Genomic DNA, 22,696 nt, shown 5'->3' with positions numbered 1-22,696 from the left:
CAGACAAATGGAAGTAGCTAATAAAAGAACAACAGAGTTAGAAGTTAAAATGGAGAGCTTAGAATGTGAAGGAAAAAGATGCAAAAATGACAGTTTGGAAATAATTCAATTGAAAAGTCAGCTGGAAGATTACGAAAACCGTGGAAGAAGAAAGAATATAAAACTTTTTGGAATACAGGAAAATTTGGAAGGGAAAAATGCAATACAGTTTTTAGAAAATTTAATTCCTAGATTATTGCAGTTGGATTTCAAACAGCCTTTGGAAATAGAACGGGCACACAGGATTCCAATAAAGAGTCTGGAAAATCAAGGGAGACCAAGACCATTAATATTCAAGATGTTAAGATACCAGCAAGCAATAGAAATTTTAAATGCTGCCAAAAAAGATAAAAACTTAAACTATAAAGGATCCAAAATATGGTTTTTACCAGACTTTGCTAAAAATACAGCAAATATTAGGAAGAAATTCCTTGATCTGAGATCTCAATTAAAGGAAAAAGGATATAAGTATGGGTTATATTACCCAGCAAAAATGAGGGTATCTTGTGGAGATAAATCTTTGTATTTTGTTGATCCGGAAAAACTAAAGACCTTTCTTTCAAAATCAGAACCTATGTCATTTTAGCACAAAGGGTGTTGAAATGAAGGGATAAATACTAAGACTGGATTGGTGGATATTGAACAAAAAAATAAATATAAAGAACTATGGGACTTTTGTTTGTTGGAAAAAGAAGAATATGCAACAAAGAACAGGAAATAAAAATGAACAAGTGAAAAAGAAAATAAAAGAATGTAAAGAAGAAAGTAGAAAGAAGGATAGACTGGAAAGACATTAAAGTAAAGTTATTAGACTGAACTTTTAGGAGACTGAAAGATGGATGGTTGGAGTAAAAAATGAACAAGAAGGATTAAAGGACTGGACAAATTAACACAAAAGGAAAAGTGAAGACTGAATAGGAAAATAAATAGATGTGAAGAAGAAGAAAGCAGGACTGATAGACTAAAATGATATTATAAAAAAAAAAAAAAAATGAATGACAATTGGCAGTCAAAAGTCTTTAAGAGTGGATGGATGGAGATAAGAAATAAATATGAAAGTTCAGTTTATTTAATAAGTCAGAAAAGGAGAAAGTAAAGAATGAAAGGACAATAAGGAAAAGATTGCAGAATGGACTAATGATAGAAAGGACAAGTTATATGATATTTAAATGCAAGTAAAGGAAAGGAAAATGAATAATATAAAAGAAAGATACATAAGAATTTATTGGTAGCTGAAGGAATGTAAAGATTGATGTTGTGATAATATAGTTTTAAAAAGATTGGATTTAATTTGGAGAAGAGGAAATATAAAAAGGGGGGAAAAATTATTTTGAAAATGAAATACAAATGTTTAAATACAAATAGGGGATAAAAACTTATAAAATTGAAATTTTTTTTTTAACAGAAATATATGAAGAGATGGATATTTGTTGTTGGATATTTAAAGGAGGATAGGAGAAGATGGATTAGATAATATAAGATATAGGAAAATGATACTTTTTATTAAATATATGACTATGATAGAATTTTCTTGAATGAAATAAAATGTTGGGGGAATGAATTAGAGATTGGTGAAATGATAAAAATGCATTAATGGAATGTTAGGAAATAAATATGGTTATGTGACTAAAGGTTAAATAATAGATAGAGAAATTAATTACTTTAAAATGGAAAAAAAAAAAAAAGAAAAAAGGTTTTATGATTAGAAGAGAGATATAATTAGATATATTGTGGAGAGGTAGTGAGTTTGTCTCAATAAAGGATAAAGGGGTTATTAATAAATATTGGTTGCCTGGGGGGGAGGGGGGAAGTTGGGATTACTGTCCAATGTGTGTCCTTAAGCAGTCATTATATTGGGGGGGAGGGGTGGGAAGAAGTTGGGTATTAAAGATATTACTAGGATGATTAAGGAAAAGATTAATAAGGGATTGGGTAATTTGGAGGTAAGAATGTGTGCCATGGGGAGAAGTTTTTTAGATCTTAGTTATGGAAGAAGGGAAGAGGAAGATTATGATAAGGAGTATAAAATATATTATGTCTTTTAAGATATTTTCTATTAATGTCAATGGCCTGAATCATGTAATCAAAAGGAAAAAGGTATTATCATTTTTAAAGAAGCAAAACGCGGATGTTTATTGTCTGCAGGAGACCCATCTTAATATAAAGGAATCACAGAAACTAACGGGTGGGTGGGTGAAAGAATGTTTTTTTGCTCCAGCAGAGGGTAAAAAAGCAGGAGTAGCAGTTCTTATAAATAAAAAGTGTATGGCCAATTTTAAGATAGTAAATTCGGACCCACATGGAAGATGGCTACATGTTGATATAAGTATGGGAAATAATGCCCTGACGTTGTTCAATATATATGCCCCTAATTCGAATCAATCAGAATTCTTTAAAAAATTGCAGAGTATGTTGTTACCACTGGCTGCTTCTAATTTAGTGGTGGCTGGAGATTTTAATGCTGTAATGGATCCATTAATGGATAAAAAACCAGGTAAAAGTATAAAATCTTTAGGTTTAGATAATTTGGTTCAATCATGTGATTTGAAGGATATATGGCGTATTCTTCATTTTAATGATCAGGAATTTTCATTTTGTTCACAGGTTCATAAATCATTTTCAAGAATAGATTATATTTTTATTTCATCACATAAGGTGCAGCAAGTGATTAAGGCTTCCATTGATCCCATTATCATTTCGGATCATGCGGGAGTATGGATAGATTTACAATTAGATCAATTAGAAAATAGAAGACCTCTTTGGAGATTTGATAATGCATTGCTTGTGGATGAAAAATTTTTGGAAAATTTTAAAACACAAATTAGTGATTTCTTTCAAATTAATTTAGTGGAAGATACATCTATTGAAAATGTATGGGACGCTTTTAAAGCGACTATGAGAGGTCATATTATATCATATTCGGCTTTTGTTAGGAAACAGATTAAAAAACAGTATATAGAGTTAGAAAAAGAAATTAAAATACTAGAAACTAAATTGGTAAGCAAATGGGAACATGATGTATTACAAGCTCTTTTGAAAGCAAAAGGTAAATATAACGAATTAGCTTCAAAAATGATAAGAAGAGACTTATTTTCCAAACAGACAATGTATTATGGAAATTCTAATAAGGCGGGAAGATTATTGGCAAATTATCTTAAAGCAAAAAAAAGAAGAACTAACATTAATGGGATAAAAGATGATAATGGTATAATAACCAATCAAACGGATATAATTTTAAAGCAATTTCTAAAATTTTATAAGGACCTGTATTCTTCCAAGCCTTATTTGGAGAGGCAAAAAGATGGTAAAAAATTTTTAGATTTAATTATTGGACCTAAGGTTCCTGATCATATAAAACGAAGTTTAGATGAACCTATATCATTAAAAGAATTAGAAACAGCGTTGAGATCTCTTAGAGTTGGATCCGCTCTAGGTGGTGATGGTTATACAGTAGAATTTTATAAAACATTTCAAAATGTCCTTTCCCCATATTTACTAAATTTATATCAGACACAACTTATAAAAGGTGATATTAAAGGTACTATGGCTGAATCAATAGTAATTGTTTTGCCTAAGCCAAATAAAGATCCTACTTTCGTTTCAAACTACAGGCCTATATCTTTAATAAATGTGGATAATAAACTTTTGGCGAAAAATTTGGCTTTGAGATTAGCCAAAGCTCTCCCACATATTATAGACGGGTTTCGTTGCTAAAAGACATTCCTCTAATAACTCTAGATTATTGTTTCATATGTTAAATTTATAAAAAAAAAAATGGATGAACCGGCTTTTACAGTTTCCTTGGATGCAGAAAAAGCGTTTGATAGGGTAGAATGGAATTTTATGTATCAGGCTTTAGAATGGTTTGGTATAGGTTCTGGATTTATACAAATGGTAAAAACATTGTATAGCTTCCCGATTGCAAGACTAAATATTAATAATATGATATCTGATGGTTTTCAATTGCAGAGGGGAGTTAGACAAGGTTGTCCTTTATCTCCTTTGTTATTTGATGTTGTATTAGAACCCTTATTGTTAGCAATACAGCAAGCAAGGGGGATACAGGGTATTCCATATTCTGATATGGAATATAAAATTTCGGCTTATGCGGATGATATTTTACTTTATTTGAGGAATCCAGAGTCTACCTTATCTTGTCTATTGGAATTAATTGATATGTTTGGCAAATTATAAAATTAATTATAAAATTAATTGGAGTAAGTCTGAACTTATACCTTTAAATGTTCATTGTGTAAAAGGATTATTTGACGCTTTTCCGTTCATATGGAAAGAAGAAGGGTTTAAATATCTTGGCATTAAAGTTAAAAATACAATTGAAGATACAGTAAAAGAAAATGAAAAATTTGTATTGAAAAGAGTTACAGAGTTATGTGAGCAATGGAATCCGTTACATCTTTCTTGGTGGGGGAGAGTTCAAACTATTAAAATGATGATCTTGCCTGTAGTTTGCTACCAAATGAGTATGATACCTATTTATTTTCAGGGGTCCTTTTATAAAAAGCTTAATAGCATTTTAACGAAATTTCTTTGGCTTGGTAAAACGCATAGAATAGCTTTGGTATCTTTGCAAAAATCAATTAAGGAGGGAGGGGTAAATTTTCCAAATTTTTATAGGTACCATCAAGCCTATATTTTACGTCAGGGTATGTATTGGATCCTCCCAGAACTGATAGATAATGCACTGGATTGGTTATATTTGGAATGGCGCCTTATGTTTCCCCTAAATTTAGTTCATCTTCCAAGTATCAACATGCCTAGAAGATACAGAGAAAATAAGATATTAATGGATACTTGGAAAACGTTGAGGTTTATTAGTAAATTAACACCTGTCCCAATAAACAAGTCAACTAATCAGTCTTTATGGATAAACTCCAAGATTAAAATTGGCGGAGCTCAAATCCTTTGGAAGGACTGGATTATTGCAGGCATTAGATCTCTGAATGATGTTATTTCGGAAGGTAAACTGCTGGAATTTTCACAATTGCAACATAGATTTGGTCTTAGTAAAAAACAAAGTTTTAAATGGTTGCAATTGAAGCAGGCCATTCAGGTTGGGTTCCCTGAATGGAAAACATTGAATAATCAATATAGTTTAGAGTTCTTATGCTTCCAAGCAGACTTCCTAGGGCATCAAGCCGCATTGTGGTATAAATTAATATCTGGATATTTGAATAAAAAACCAAAAAATGGTCTAAGAGACATTTGGAGCACTGAGATTAAGCATCGAATTACTGCATCTCAATGGCCACTAATTTGGTCTTGGAGAATGAGATGTACAGTGTCAGCATCTATGAGACAAACTTGGTTCTTTTTATTACATAGAGCTTTTTGGACCCCTACACGTTTGCAAAAATTAGATAGTTCTAAGTCCAATAAATGCTGGCACTGTAATCTGGAACCTGGGACGTTGGATCATTTACTGTATCATTGTCCCTACATTAAAAGTTTTTGGAATGCAATTTGGCCACAAATTAATAAATTGATGGAAAATCATGTAGCAATATCATATGATACAGTGTTATTTGGAATGATGATGAGAAAAAAAAGTCAAATTTCACCAGAAAATAACAAGCTTTTACTAGTCATGACAGGGGTTGCCATTCAGCATATAACCAATAACTGGAAGAATCATAGTAACCTTAATTATACATTTTGGTGGAATACAATTTGTCATATATTCAAAATGGAAAGAGTAATAGCAATACAAAGAGGGACATATCCTAAATTTATAAAAATATGGAGGCCATTGACAAAGTATTGTACTGAATGAATAGTAGGATTTATCTTCTTCTTTTCTTCTTTTTCTTGTCTTCTTTATGGCACACATGGAGGGGGGATAGTGAAAATAACTTTACATAACATGTTATAATATGGTATACAATATGTATAAGGTGATTGGAAAGTACTTGAAGGGTGGGGGGTGGGAGAGGGGATAAAAAAATTTGTTCAGAATATTATGTAATAGATATAAAAGTGATATTGTGTATTCATTAGTTGTAACTCAATATTTTGTACACTTCATGTAAAATATGAAAATGAATAAAGAATTAAAAAAAAAAAACACACAAAACCACAATAGCAGTTTTTAGCGCAGGGAACTGCGCTAAATGCCCAGCGCTGCTCTCGACGCTCATAGGCTCCCTGCACTAAAAAACACTATTGCGATTTAGTAAAAGGGGGCCATAGTGCAAAATATAGACAGCATATACAAATTCAGACACATTTTGATCACTAAATTGAAAATAAAATCATTTTCCTACCTTTGTTTGGTAATTTCATCTGGTTGCACTTTATTCTTCTGACTGTGCATCCAATATTTCTTCCCTTCTTTCAGCCTCCTGTATGCTTCCTCTCCTCCAGACCTCATTCCCTCCCCCAACTTTTTCTTTCTTTCTCTATGTCTGTCTTTCTCTGATTCTGTGCCCCATTTTTTTGCTTTGTTTCTTGTTCACTGTCCCCCCTTCTTTCTTTCTTCCTTCCTTCCTCCGTGCCCCATTTTTTGCTTTTTTTTTTTTTTTTGCTCCCTGTCCCCCCTCTCCCCCCTTCTTTCTTTCTTCCTTCCTGCCTCCCCCATGCCACCACTGCCGCGGAATAGGCTGCTGCCGCTGCCGCAATCGGGAACAGGCCGAAATCTCCCTGCTTCTCTTCTGCACTGGGCCGATCAACTCTCGCCGCCCGACATCAATTCTAACGTCGGAAAGGACGTTCCGGGCAGCCAGGCAGCGATTGGCTAGCCAGAACGTCCTCTCGACGTCAGAATTGACGTCGGGCCGCCGCGAGAGTTGGTCGGCCCAGCAGGGAGATCAAAGACACGGTGCCGGCCTGATCCCCGATGGCAGCAGTGAGAAGGGAAGGGAAGCAGGTTGGGCACCACTACTCTAGACGAGCCGCGAGCCGCACGCTAAGGAGAACAGTTGACCGCCCCCCCCCCTTGGTACGCCACTGGAGCAGCAGCATGTCTGGCCGGCTCATTCGTTCAAAGCCGCGGGTGGCGGCTTCTTGCGAGATCCGCACCTGCGTCTGAAGCCTCTCTGATGGTGTGACATCAGAGAGGCTTCCGATGCAGGAGTGGATAGCGCAAGGAGCCGCCAACCCGTGGCTTTGAACGAACGAGCCGGCTGCTGCTCCAAAAGGAAGAGAATGATCGCCTCCAGACCGCGGGCCACAAATAAAACCTGGAGAGCCATACGTGGGCTGCGTGTTTGAGACCGCTGCCTTAGAGGGAACACCTGGGGGAGCCCGGGCCCCCTGTCACCTCCGGGCCCCTGAATGCAGGACTGGTAGTACTGCCCTGATGGCGGCCCTGATTGAGTGTTAAGTGATTTGCCCAGGGTCATAAGGAGCTGTAGTGGGACTTGAACCACTGCATAACCTTTAGACTACTTCTCCACCTAATAAATCCTACAGTATACTCTTCCCGATCAGAAACAATGAAACCATAAATAGACAAATTTCCATCAAATCCTTCCCAGTAAAAATAGAATTAAAAATAAAATTGCTTGGAGTCATCTTAGACAAAGATTTAACCTATCATGATCAGATAAGCTCCTTTATAAAAAGTTGTTTCTACAAACTTCATCTTATCCGCTCCTTAACTTCCATCCTTGAAACTGCTGCTATCACAACCCTTATTCACTCACTGGCCATTTCTCATCTAGATTACTGCAATTCTCTATATAATGGGATCACCCAAAAAGAATTATGTCGTTTGCAGCTTATTCAAAACACAGCAATTAAACTCATCTATAAGTTAGGAAGATATGATCATATCACTCCTCTTCTGCGAGAAGCACATTGGCTACCCATATCACATCATATCACATACAAAATGTTACTGCCTTTAAAATCAAACTTACACGCTTACCATCTTTTCTTGATAAACTCATCATTCCCTATTGTTCTTCACGGACCCTTAGATCAGCTGACCAGAACTTATTGACCATTCCTCCTATCAAGGAATTCTATTACACTAGAAATACTAATTTTTCTGTTACAGCTCCAACTCTATGGAATGCCAAGCTACCTCAACTCCGCCAAGAAAACTCACTCGATAAAATTCAAGACTAAACTAAAAACCTTCTTATTCCAAGACGCATACCATAGCATTTAATAATTTACTTTTCTAACAGCATAGTAGTATATAAAACAAATCGCTTTTAAGAAGCGATCCCACTCCCTGGTGGGTTTTTTTCCGCCACCCCCTTCCCCTCACTTAATTTTTTAATTTGTTTGATGATGTAATTACAAACTTTCCCTCCCTCTTCACCCTCAAATTCATGCTCGTAATTGTATTTTGCCTATTTAATGTTCAATTTTCCTTTCCCTACCTCCCTTCTAAAATTTATTTTAAATATTGTTAGCTATTTAAACCAGCCAGATACACGTTGATGGTCGGTATATTAAAATATAATAAACTTGAAACTAAGTTTGTAGAGTATACTGATATCTTGTCTTATCTATCAATAAGGAAAACATTTATTAATTCATGATCTAGAGAGCTGCTCTAGAGCAGTGGTCTCAAACTCGCGGCCTGTCAGGTGCTATTTTGCAGTCCGTGGCCTGAACTACTATAGTGCTGTCTGTACTAGTGCTGCCCACTCTTTGCAGCGTCCTCCGACTTCTCCCCTGGCCTCCTGCTCTTACCTTCAGATAATTACCACAGCCTGCAGAGAGGATTGCTGCTGCTGTAGCGATCTTTGCAGGCTGTCATCATCCTCAGCAGCATGTTCTTTCTGCCGCGATCCTGCCCCTGATGTCAGAGGAGGGGCAGGACCACGGCAGTGGGAACGTGCTGTGGAGGCTGATGGCAGCCTGCAAGGAACGCTACAGCACCGGCGATCCTCTCTGCAGGCTGCGGTAATTAGCTGAAACTAAGACCGGGAGGCCAAGGGGAAAGCTGGAGGACACAGCAAAGAAGGGGGGAACATGCAGGCCTTCGGGGGGTGGGGAGGTGGGGGAGATTTATAACCTATAAAGAGTTTTAACTTATGCAAAATTGTCATTTCTTTAATAAGACATTAACTATTTTTTCTGCGGCCCTCCAAGTACCTACAAATCCAAAATGTGGCCCTGCAAAGGGTTTTGAGTTTGAGAACACTGATCTAGAGGGACCAGCCTGTGACACTTTCCAGATACAATACTAAAAATGAGACAAGTTCTAAAAGGCTTCCTGTGACCTGGCAGAAAATCAACAATGCTGACACTAAGCCAATAATACTTGGCTTATTTTTATTTACCAAACACCATTTTTAGAAGTATTTGCTGTTCGAAGTCTGTAATACAATTAGAACTATACTACGGAAAACAAACTTCAACTATCAAACAATATACATTTATGGAGTATAGAATAGTGACCAGAGAACAAAGTTGAGAAACTGGACATTCACCTTAGATCTCAAATTCAGTGGTGAATAAGAAAATACATCAAGAACATAAGAATAGCCTTACTGGGTCACACTAATGGTCCATCAAGCCCAGTAGCCCGTTCTCACGGTGGCCAATCCAGGCCACTAGTACCTGGCCAAAACCCAAGTTGTAGTAATATTCCATGCTACCAATACAGGGCAAGCAGTGGCTTCCCTCATGTCTTTCTCAATAACAGACTATGGACTTTTCCTCCAGGAATTTGTCCAAACCTTTCTTAAAACCAGCTACGCTATCCGATCAAGGGTCCTCCAATTCTCAACTCTGTGCTCTAACCTGTGCAGACAGTATCATACATAAATGCACTGTAACATATCATAAGCAGTTATGCAAAATGTGAAAGAAGTAGGCAGGAACTGTATTTTTTTCTCTTTCATTGGAACTACATTGAACAAACATCGCAAAGTTCAGGTATACTTAAGGTAGGTACAATAGCAAATATCTATTACAATGTAGATCTACTCACCTGAACTTGGATTTTGAGATTCGGTGTCTGAAAGATAAGAAGAAAACATGATTGTTAATCAATTTTGCACTCCAGTCATAGAAACAGGTAAGACAAATTATAAACATCTAGTTCTCATTCTATGGCATTACTATTAATAGCGAACAGAATACCCTGAGAACAAAGGAAAGGACTCAATGAATACAAAGCTATTTACAACATCCTATATTAGTCCAAAACAGAAAATAGTAGCTTGACTATGGGCTCCTTTTACGAAGGCACGTTAGCAGGCGGGCAGTAGTTTTTTGGCCAGCGCAGGGGTTAGCGCGTGATGAAAAGTCGTGCGTGGCTTTGTAAAAGGAGCCCTATGTCTCCTATTGCTGCTTTTTTTAACTTATCATATGTAGCAGCATTGGCAGTTTAAAAAAGCACCATACTGAGGGTGGTTTGTGAGGATTAATATCGTGCAAGACAACTGGAGACAGACGGCAATAACCCAGTCTCCCTCTGCCAGCAATGACAATAAAGAATGGCCTGGAAACATATATGAAATTAAGGGAACTGAAAATATGCCATCTAATTAAGTTAAATCAACCTTAACGGCAACAATATTATATCCTAAGATCTTATATAACCCAAATATCTAATTTCTCAGAATAACCTAACCTAGTGTTCTTCAACCTTTTTACACCTATGGACCGGCAGAAAAAAAAATTATTTTGTGGACTAGCAAACTACTAGGACTGAAATTTAAAAACCCCGTTTCCGCCCCGTCTCCACGAGCTCGGTCTTTGCAAACCATCTGATCTCATCCGCACAAGCCTCAGTTATGATTTTATACTGAATGTATTTTATTAAAGTATAAAAAGAAACAATATTCTATACAATTGTCATTTTATAAATACAAATAATACAGAGCAAGGATCAACAAAACCTCTGTCTCCCCTCCCCTTCACATATATCCCCTCTACCATCAAGAAAACTGAATAGCTAAATTATTACAGAATGCTACACAGAAATATCATACTAACAGAATACCGCAGCCACACATAGCAGGAATAGGATTAGGGGAGTGCAACTAGGGCAACTGCCCCCCTGGTCAGAGAGAGCCCTAAGCCACTGCCTGGACTTTCCAGTCCCTAGTTATGTCTAACACCAGCTCTAGCAGGATATATATTTCAAATCTGATATATTCTAATCAGAAAATAGAAATAAAATTATTTGTTTCTACCTTTTGTTGTCTCTGGTTTCTGCTTTCATCTTTTTTTCACTCTCTTCCTTCCAATGTTTGCCCTCTCTGTCTCTTCAATCCAGCATCTGCCCCTTCCATCTACTGTCTGACCTCTCCCCCTTCCATATGATATTTGTCTTCTTTCTATGCCCCTCTCCCCTTTCCATCCAGCCTATGCAACTCTCTCCTTTTTACATGATTCATTCCAGCTTCACTGCTCTCTTCATTTTATCTCTCCTACACCAGACCTAGCATCTTTTCTCCATTCCCATCTCATTCCTGTCTCTCCCCTTCCCCTCCTCTAATCTCCCTGCCAGCTGTTTCCTTCCTTTTTTCCTTTTGCCTTCCCTCCTCCCCCTGTTCAGCAGTAAGTCTCTTCCCTTCCCTTTCTCCCCTCTCAGCAGCATCTCTTCTTCTCCCTCTCCAGGTCCAGTAGCAGCTGTCCCTTTTTTCCCCTTGCCCAGCAGCTTCCCAGACTCTTTTCCCTCCTCCCCTCCCAGCAGCATCTCTCCTTATCCCTCTCCAGGTCCAGTAGCAGCTGTCCCTTTTTTCCCTTGCCTAGCAGCTTCCCAGACTCCTTTCCCTCCTCCCCTCCCAGCAGCATCTCTCCTTATCCCTCTCCAGGTCCAATAGCAGCTCCCTTTTTTTCCCTTGCCCAGCAGCTTCCCATCTCTCCTTAGCCCTCTCTAGGTCCAGTAGCAGATATCCCTTTTTTTTTTTTTACCATGCCCAGCAGCTTCCCAGCCTCTAACAGTGACTTTCTCCCCTCCCAGCAACTCTCCTTGCTTGCTACTGCAGTGATTCAGGAAGGCAGCCTCGGGTCCTTTGTTGGGTCGTACTGCCTCCAAGGAAAGAGGAAGTTGCATCATCAGAGGTGGCCGCGACTCAGCAAAAGCCCTAAGGCTGCCTTCCTGAATCGCTGCGCTTGTAAGTAAGGAGAGCCGCTGGGAGGGGAGAAAGCACATTGTCGGAGGCTCCCCATGATCTCTCCGGCCCTGCGTGGACTACACTCGTTGATCTTGCCGGTCCTGTGCGGACCGGCAGGAAATTGAAGATGTTGATCTCGCCGGTCCTGCGCGGACTGGCAGGAATTTTCTGTGGACCGGCACCAGTCTGCGGACCGGCGATTGAAGAACAGTGACCTAACCTACAATTTAAATAGTAGTATAAAACATTTAGGGCTCCTTTTATCAAGCCGCGCTAGCGGGGTTAATGCGCGTGACTATTCATCACACGTTAACCCCCGCACTGGCCTAAAAACTACCGCCTGCTCAAGGGAGGTGGTAGCGGCTAGCGCGGCCGGCAGTTTAGTGTGCGGTATTACATGCGTTAAACTGCTAGCGCGGCTTGATAAAAGGAGCCCTTAGTATAAGTGTTCAAAATGAATTAGTATAACCTATTTTAAGCAAGACCTCAGAGGTGTCATTCAAGGTTCACCTATCTTCTCATTGCCTCAACCTTTACACACCAACCTCCTCGCAGGTCATGCAAAACTTTCTTTTTATATAAATGGTTTTTAAATAAGGATTTTAAATAAGTTTAAAGTGCAAGTTCATCTCTAAACTCCTATTATATCATTTCCAAAGAGTAAATAGAGAATAACACTTATCTGTCTTTAATTATGCTTAGCAGCATGCTGTCAGTTATTCTCTATTTACTCTATTACTGATCCCTTATACCCCACTTAAATCGTTAAGGCCATCTCAACAGAATCTCAGGGTTCGGTGCTGGGGCCAATCCTGTTCAATATGTTTGTGAGGGACATTGCTGAAGGGTTAGAAGGAAAGGTTTGCCTTATTGCGGATGATACCAAGATTTGTAACAGAATAGACACCGAGGAGGGAGTGGAAAACATGAAAAAGGATCTGCAAAAGTTAGAGGAATGGTCTAATGCCTGGCAACTAAAATTCAATGCAAAGAAATGCAAAGTAATGCATTTGGGAATTAATAATCGGAAGGAGCCGTATATGCTGGGAGGTGAGAGGCTGATATGCACGGATGGAGAGAGGGACCTTGAGGTGACAGTGTCCGAAGATCTAAAGGCAAAAAAACAGTGTAACAAGGTGATGGCTGCTGCCAGAAGGATGCTGGGTTGTATAAAGAGAGGCCTAACCAGTAGAAGAATGAAGGTGTTGATGCCCCTGTACAGGTCGTTGATGAGACCCCATTTGGAGTATTGTGTTCAGTTTTGGAGACTGTATCTGGCCAAGGACACAAAAAGGCTTGAAGTGGTTGTGACACGATTGTGAAACGGATGGTATGAAAGGATTATTAATATTGAGTGACACTACCTAGGATCCATGATAGCTGTTACAGGGAAAACACAGGTACTATGAAAACACATACTGATTGATGATCACAAAAGCACATCAGCCCAACATGCACGAGCAAGGCCAGAAACTTTTCAGCACCTATTGAGCAAGTCATTGTCAGCTCAGGCAGGCTAACAGATAAACATCCTCCCGGCATTCAGTTAGCTTAATCCATAAGAGGGGGGATGTGTAGTCAGATTGGTATTAACACATACTAATTGGTAAACATCCTCCCGACATTGGGATGGGAAATTAGTTCACGAGGCAGGCTAGGAGTATATTGATTGGTAAACATCACCCCGGCATTCAGCTAGCTCAATCCACAAGGATAGGGGGATAAATACTGCTTCCCCTAGAAAGAAAGTTACCTGTAAAAAGAGAGGACATTTCCACTACTGACAAGCTGTGTGATGATATTTTGTGAGTAAGCCTCCTGATCGTATGGAAAGTGACAGAATAATGATGTAATAACCGGTAACGTATTAATTCAAACTCTGTACTTAATCAATGATTATGGCTAGAAATATTGTATATATGTAATATTATGGCTAGAAATATTGTATATATGTAATAAAACTTAATATGTATACTATTTTGATTTCCTGGCATTCTGTCCAGTGCGGAACGTGACTGAAGGTATTTGGTAAGCCTTTTTAAATAGTAATACATTAATTGGCGTAGTCGGCAGGATTTCTCTAAGGAAAACCTGAGCGTTCTTGTGATACAGGAATGTTCAGGAAGAGAGAGAAATCCTCAGGGGAACCTATAGAGGTGCCCAGCTGGACCGAGGCACCGTATAATTTAATAGCACAAGAACTAGCCAATAATCATGGATTAGCAGAGTCCTGGGAAAAGGTTCTGGAAAGGGCAGAACCACTTGATCTTGTACAAGTTTAAAAAATTGCCCCGAAAAATCGGGTGATGCAGTTTAGAAAAAATTGCCCCGATAAATCGGGTGATGTTGTTTAGAGAAATAAAAATGCCCCGATGGATCGGGTGATGTGGTTGCTCTGGGTTCTGGGAAGTGCAGAACCAATTGTTCTTGTACAAGTTTAAAAAAAAAAAAAAAAAAAGTTGCCCCGATGGATCGGGTGATGTAGTTTAGAGAAATAATAGTTGCCCCGATAAATCAGGTGATGTGGTTGCTCTGGGTTCTGGGAAGTGCAGAACCAATTGTTCTTGTACAAGTTTAGAAAAAAAAAAAAGTTGCCCCGATGGATCGGGTGATGTAGTTTAGAGAAATAATAGTTGCCCCGATAAATCAGGTGATGTGGTTGCTCTGGGTTCTGGGAAGTGCAGAACCAATTGTTCTTGTACAAGTTTAAAAAAAAAAAAAAAAAGTTGCCCCGATGGATCGGGTGATGTAGTTTAGAGAAATAATAGTTGTCCCGATAAATCAGGTGATGTGGTTGCTCTGGGTTCTGGGAAGTGCAGAACCAATTGTTCTTGTACAAGTTTAGAAAAAAAAAAAAAGTTGCCCCGATGGATCGGGTGATGTAGTTTAGAGAAATAATAGTTGCCCCGATAAATCAGGTGATGTGGTTGCTCTGGGTTCTGGGAAGTGCAGAACCAATTGTTCTTGTACAAGTTTAGAAAAAAAAAAAAAAAGTTGCCCCGATGGATCGGGTGATGTAGTTTAGAGAAATAATAGTTGCCCCGATAAATCAGGTGATGTGGTTGCTCTGGGTTCTGGGAAGTGCAGAACCAATTGTTCTTGTACAAGTTTAGAAAAAAAAAAAAGTTGCCCCGATGGATCGGGTGATGTAGTTTAGAGAAATAATAGTTGCCCCGATAAATCAGGTGATGTGGTTGCTCTGGGTTCTGGGAAGTGCAGAATCAATTGTTCTTGTACAAGCTTTATGAAAATGCCCCGATGAATCAGGTGATGTGGTTTAGAAAGATGCCCCGATTTATCGGGTGATGTAGTTGGCTCGAAGGAGCTGGGTATTAGCAGTTCATATTGCTGCCACAAAATATAAGAGGGGGCGCGGTTGAGTAAATAGGATGTTGAAGTAAAAGTTCCTTTGTTTGAAAGAGCAAACTACAAAGGGAGGGATTTTCACCCCCACCTTTTTCCTCCTTCGGCGGGCTTTTTGAGTTACCAGGCAGAGGGGAGGGGGAAGTGGGAGGAAGCAGGAGAAAAAAATAGAGAGAGACAGCATGGAGTCTGTCTGAATTTCTACGAATGTTGCAAAAAACAGGGATCGATATTTAAAATATGCTTAAATATTAACAAATTATGGATTTAAATGTAGGAACTTGTAATGAAATTAATAATGTAAGTAAGGAACCAAAGGGTTTATGGATAAAACTTTACCAGCCTTATGCTGTTTGAAGTTCCGATCAGCCGATATAAGGTACTTGAAGTTAATTGAAAGTTGTTTTGCTGTTCAGGAAACAAAGAAAGTTTAAGTATGTTGATTTAAGTTTGAAAGAGTTTCTGCAGGGTAGATCTATGCTGTTAAGAACAATGGAGGTAATTAAGGAACTGTTTGCCTGATGTAGCCTGAATTTTTTTTTCTTCAGCACTGTTAGCAGGCTAGCCGCGGACTTTTCAGCAGTCCGAAATAAGTTCTTAAGAAAGATAAAAGAATATTGGGAATGTTATAAAATGTTAATGTATATTCCTGTAAGAAGGTTTCCGGTTTGTTTGGGGAACGTACCGAAACAAAATAAAAACCTGTGGACTCAATTTTGGAGATGCAGGATAAGGGAAAGAAGTCAGACTCTAAATTCAGCTTGAGGTACAGATAGAGCAAGATAGTAAATTACATGAGTTTGACATATTGACATACAAACTAAGAAAGGGCAGTTGGATTTATTAATTGACCATATGAAAAAGAAGGGATGGGAAATAAATCCAACAAAAATACAAGGACCGGCAACGTCGGTAAAATTTTTAGGAATTCAGTGGAATAGAGGATATGGGGAAATCATTGAGAAAGCAAAACGAAAAATATTAGATTTTCCCACTCCAAAGAATATACAAGGTAACGCGTAAAAAATATGAGTTTATGTGGGGAGAAGAACAGCAGGTTGCTTTTGAAAAGTCAAATAGAGTAGGATATGCTCAGGAACAAAGTATTATTAAATGGAAATGGTACATTTCCCAAAGAGCTAAAATAGGTGAGCATGGGGTAGTTACTTTGCACGAAAAAATAGCTAATATTCCTAACGGAGAGCTGGAAATCATAAAGCCAGTATATGCTCATGAATCCCCAGTGAAATGGGGAGTGGAATATCTTTTTACTGACTCCTGGTCGGTCGCTAATGGTCTTGCTACATGGTTAATGGGGTGGAAGTCCCATTATTGGTTAGCTGTGGGGTAAAGAATTGTGGCAAGACATAGAAAAAATTGTACAGGAGACAATAGTGTCAGTATTTCATGTAGATGCACATATGCCTGTTGATTCAATGGAACGATTGTTTAATTCCCAAGCAGATGCTGCAGCTACCATTTCTGTAACAACTACTAATGAAATTCCTAAGGTGGAAGAATGGTTGGAAGGTACAGCCATTTGGACACATCAGAAAAGTGGACATCTTGGAGAAAAAGCTACTTACAGGTGGGCTCAGGAACGAGGGATTCCTTTGATCTAACATATGATCGGAAAATGTCCGGTGTGTCAACATATCAAGAACGGGAAGTACCACATAAGGTAATGGGGCACATGGGCAGGGGGCGATTTGCCAGCCCAGATTTGGCAAATGGGTTTCATAGGACCGTTACCCGAAAGTCATAAATGTAAATATATGTGTACTGCTGTAGATTATTATTAGCATTTCCTTGTGCTTCTGCATCACAATGGAGCACTCTAAGGACTTTAGACATGATTATTCAGTATTATGGTATGCCCTTACAAATACAAACTGATAATGGATCACATTTTATGGGAGGGCAGATAAAAGAATATGCTAAGGAAAATAATATTGAATGGGTATATCACATGCCCTATTATTCCCAGGCAGCGGGATTAATTGAAGATGAATGGACTTTTGAAAGAGGCCCTTAAAAAACTAACTACAGATGACAAATATGGGCAGTGGAGGGATAATGTAACCCCCAATTTGACGATTGGGAAACTGTCCATAGCCAAAATCTGGATTAGCAATCCTAAAGGACCTTCGGAACCAGCGGAGGTGATTGCAATCGGGAAAGATAAGGCTCTCCTTGTATATGAAACCGGGAGTGGAAAAATGAGAATATGTCCCTCAGGAGAAATGTTATTTGAGAGAGTAATAATGTTTTCTGAAACTTGCAGATATACGTGTGCCTTGGAATCCTTGGAATATGGTATGGGGTAAGAGGCGCTGCCCCCGGGCGACGTGTTACAATTAAAGAAGGGGTCGTTACGTCATGGAGATGGAAGCATTCTTCAATGAATCGGAAGCAAGATAACTTCACTTGCAGCGCTAACTCCAGATGTATCATTGCAAATGTGACAACAAGAGACCATACATGGATTACAGAAATTAAAAGCAATGAACACACTAGAAATGAGCAGATATGGAGGACCGTGTTTACCAGAAGTACAATGTAATGATATGTGTAAATATGTAGTGTTACCCCTCATACTGGGGGAACCTCAGAAACAATTTTTCTGAGCACCTAAATTTAACGGACAAATGATTGATATGAATACATTTTGTGACTCCACATTGCAAGGGCGAATTTGTAAATTACAATCAATAATATATGATGTGTGTGAATGGACTATATTATTGAAATAACATCACGCGTAATATGTGTGGTGACTAATGAGCCAATAATACCAAAAAATGATAGTACCCTTTGCAGGATGCTTACACAATATGTCAACACTTCTTTGGCAGAATCAAACTTATGTTTGAACACCTGATATAGGATTTAGAACAAATGTATTCTGGGAGAACAACTTTTCCATTCCAAATTGGGATTTAAAGTTGGGAAAGTTAAAAGCTATAATACTATGATAAATCAGTCCATAAGGAATTTGAACAAAAGCATCACTAGATTAGTAATTATACTAACCATAATAGTACTTGTTCTGTCCTTGTGGAATTGTTATGTGGTTTATGGACTATGCTGTAAATCAACACGACCCACGATGGTATCCTGTGGCAGTATCACTCAATAAGGACCGAATGTGACACGATTGTGAAACGGATGGTATGAAAGGATTATTAATATTGAGTGACACTACCTAGGATCCATGATAGCTGTTACAGGGAAAACACAGGTACTATGAAAACACATACTGATTGATGATCACAAAAGCACATCAGCCCAACATGCACGAGCAAGGCCAGAAACTTTTCAGCACCTATTGAGCAAGTCATTGTCAGCTCAGGCAGGCTAACAGATAAACATCCTCCCGGCATTCAGTTAGCTTAATCCATAAGAGGGGGGATGTGTAGTCAGATTGGTATTAACACATACTAATTGGTAAACATCCTCCCGACATTGGGATGGGAAATTAGTTCACGAGGCAGGCTAGGAGTATATTGATTGGTAAACATCACCCCGGCATTCAGCTAGCTCAATCCACAAGGATAGGGGGATAAATACTGCTTCCCCTAGAAAGAAAGTTACCTGTAAAAAGAGAGGACATTTCCACTACTGACAAGCTGTGTGATGATATTTTGTGAGTAAGCCTCCTGATCGTATGGAAAGTGACAGAATAATGATGTAATAACCGGTAACGTATTAATTCAAACTCTGTACTTAATCAATGATTATGGCTAGAAATATTGTATATATGTAATATTATGGCTAGAAATATTGTATATATGTAATAAAACTTAATATGTATACTATTTTGATTTCCTGGCATTCTGTCCAGTGCGGAACGTGACTGAAGGTATTTGGTAAGCCTTTTTAAATAGTAATACAGTGGTCCAGAGGACAAAAATGATAGGTTTTGCCAAAAGACGTATGAAGAGAGACTGGAAGCCCTGAATATGTATACCTTTGAGGAAAGGAGAGACAGGTGAGATATGATCCAGACGTTCAAATACTTGAAAGAACATAAGAATTGCCGCTGCTGGGTCAGACCAGTGGTCCATCGTGCCCAGCAGTCCGTTTCCGCGGCAGCCCTTAAGTCAAAGACCAGTGCCCTAACTGAGTCCAGCCCTACCTGCGTACATTGTGGTTTAGGAGGAACTTGTCTAACTTTGTCTTGAAACCCTGGAGGGTGTTTTCCCCTATAACAGCCTCCGGAAGAGCGTTCCAGTTTTCCACCATCCTCTGGACCCTATCGAGTAGTACCGTGTCCTCCTTTAAATATGGCGACCAGTGCTGGACGCAATATTTCAGGTGAGGTCGCACCATGGTCCGGTACAGCGGCATGATGAGCTCCTCCGATCTGTTTGTGATCCCCTTCTTAATCATTCCTAGCATTCTGTTTGCCCTTTTTGCTGCTGCCACACATTGTGTGGATGGCTTCATCAACTTGTCAATCAGTACTCCCAAGTCTCTTTCCTGGGGGGTCTCTCCGAGTACTTCCCGGACATCCTGTATTCGTGTATAAGATTTTTGTTACCAACATGCATCACCTTACACTTATCTACGTTAAACTTCATTTGCCATGTCGCAGCCCATTTCTCGAGCGTGTTTATGTCCCATTGCAGTTCTTTGCAATCCTCTTGAGTCCTCACTACTCTGAATAACTTTGTATCGTCTGCAAATTTAATCACCTCGCTCATCGTTCCAATTTCCAGGTAGTTTATAAATATTTTAAAGAGCACGGGTCCAGGCACCGAACCCTGCAGCACTCCACTCGTGACGCTATTCCAGTCCGAGTATTTACCCCCCACTCTCTGTTTCCTATCCGCCAACCAGTTTTTAATCCACGTGAGTATTTCACCCTCAATTCCATGGCTTGCAATTTTTCGAAGTAGTCGTTCATGTGGGACCTTGTCAAACGCCTTCTGAAAATCCAGATATACAATGTCGATGGGGTCACCCTTGTCTATCTGCCTGTTTACTCCCTCAAAGAAGTGCAGCAAGTTCGTCAAGCAAGATCTTCCTTTGCTGAAGCTGTGTCCGTCAAGGTGATCAATGATGCGGTCCTTTATCAGCGCCTCTACCATCTTTCCCGGTACCAAGGTCAGACTCACCGGTCTGTAGTTTCCCGGCTCTCCCCTAGATCCTTTCTTGAAGTTCGGCGTAACATTCGCCACTTTCCAGTCTTCTGGAATTCTTCCCGATTTGGTCGACAGATTGGCTATTAGTTGAAGCAGTTCAGCTATAACCCCTTTCAGTTCCTTGATTACCCTCAGATGAATGCCATCCAGTCCAGGGGATTTGTCGTTTTTAAGCCTGTTAATTTGCCTGCACACCTCTTCTAGACTGACCGTCAACCCAGTCAATTTCCCGTCTTCGTTTCCTACGTATAGTCTGTCAGCTTCCGGTATGTTGCGTATATCCTCTTTGGTAAACACAGACGCAAAAAATGTGTTCAGTTTGTCGGCAATGGCCTTGTCCTCCTTTAGCATTCCCTTTATTCCATAGTCATCTAGCGGCCCCACCGTTTCCTTCACGGGTCGTTTCCCCTTAATATATCGAAAGAACGGCTTGAAGTTTTATGCTTCCTTGGCTATTTTTTCCTCGTAGTCCCTTTTGGCCCCTCTTACCGCCTTTGATGTTGCTTGTGCTTTTTCCAGTTTTTGTCCGTTTTTGACTTTTTTCATTCTTTAAATGAAGTCTTCTTTTCTCTGATCGCTTCTTTCATCACTACAGTGAGCCACGCTGGTTCCTTGTTTTTTTCCCTCTTGGATCCCTTGTTGATATGCGGTATATATAGATTTTGAACCTCAGTGACTGTGTCCTTAAAAAGGGACCATGCTTCTCTAGAGTTTTTACAGTGCTTATCCTCTTCTTAATCTTCTTCCTCACCATGAGTCTCAACCCTTCATAATTCCCTTTTCGGAAGTTCAGCGCCGTGGCTGTCATTCTGGATCGTTATTTTGCCCCCGTGACCAGGTTGAAGCGGATCATATTGTGGTCACAGCTTCCCAGTATCCCTTCTACTTCCACATCTTGCACCGGTCCTCGTAGTTCATTAAGAATTAAGTCCAGAATTGCATTTCCTCTTGTATTTTCCTTGACATATTGTTCCAGGAAGCAATCACCCACAGCATCCAGGAACTTGGTCTCCCTACCGCAGCTCTAGGTGCCTAGGTTCCAGTCTATCTCCGGATAATTGAAGTCACCCATGATAACTGCGTTACCTCCCTTGTAGTTGCGTTTAATCTTGTCCGTCATTTCTCCATCTGTTTCTTTGGATTGCCCTGGAGGTCGGTAGTAGATGCTGATCTTTGTTTCCGTTCCATTTGTTCCCGGAATTTTGGCCCATAGAGATTCTCCCTCATTTTTCATTTCAGACGTGTTCTCTTCAGTAGAATAAATTCCCTCTTTGACGTATAGGGCAATACCTCCACCTTTTTGACCCACTCTGTCTCTGCGGTATAGCTTGTATCCCCGTAGCACAGTGTCCCAGACGTTTTCCTTTTTCCACCATGTTTCTGTGATGCCAACGATGTCAAGGTTATCTTTTTGTGCCATAGCTTTCAATTCCACCATCTTATTTCTTAGGCTCCTTGTAAAAGGTATTAACATAGAACAAAATCTTTTCCAGAGAAAGGAAAATGGTAAAACCAGAGGACATAATTTGAGGTTGGGGGTGGTAAATTCAAGAGCAATGTAAGGAAATTTTTCTTTACGGAGAAGGTGGTGGATGCCTGAGAGAGGTGGTGGAGATGAAAATGGTGATGGAGTTCAAAAAAGCATGGGATGAACACAGAGGATCTAGAATCAGAAAATAATAGAAAATATTGAAGAACTAAGGCCAGTACTGGGCAGACTTGCATGGTCTGTGTTTGTAAATGGCTGTTTGACGGAGGATGGGCTGGGAAGGGTTTCAATGGCTGGGAGGGTGTAGATGGACTGGAGTGAGCTTTGACGGAGACTTCAGTAGTTGGAACCTAAGAACAGTACCAGGCAGACCTTTGGATTCTTGCCCAGAAATAGATAATAATAAAAAAGAAAAAACCCAACAAATTTTTAGATTGAATCAGGTTGGGTAGACTAGATGGACCATTCGGGTCTTTATCTGCTATCATCTACTATGTTACTATGTATCTTTTTACTGTACGTTCTTTTTGCTGTACCATTTTCCCTTGGGAAGAGTGTTCATTGTGGAATATTAAAAATGACTAAAACTTTCCTATTTCATGATGTTATGC

The 22,696-nt window shown here is 39.4% G+C and overlaps 1 protein-coding gene across 22 annotated transcripts in view; it reads right to left on the bottom strand.

Annotated features, from left to right (window-relative positions):
- Nucleotides 1–22,696, bottom strand: part of CACNA1C (calcium voltage-gated channel subunit alpha1 C) — a 1,333,094-nt gene that overhangs the window by 376,749 nt on the left and 933,649 nt on the right. For all 22 annotated transcript variants that reach the window (XM_033951116.1, XM_033951118.1, XM_033951120.1 and 19 more), the window contains one exon: nt 9,950–9,976. In XM_033951116.1, the coding sequence (XP_033807007.1) occupies nt 9,950–9,976 (27 nt within the window). The remainder of the gene's footprint in view (nt 1–9,949; nt 9,977–22,696) is intronic.

The sequence above is a fragment of the Geotrypetes seraphini genome, chromosome 7 (genome assembly GCF_902459505.1).
Source record: "Geotrypetes seraphini chromosome 7, aGeoSer1.1, whole genome shotgun sequence".
NCBI classification, from domain to species: domain Eukaryota; kingdom Metazoa; phylum Chordata; class Amphibia; order Gymnophiona; family Dermophiidae; genus Geotrypetes; species Geotrypetes seraphini.
Note: the sequence above shows the minus strand (reverse complement) of the source record. Positions and strands in the feature narration are given on the sequence as shown.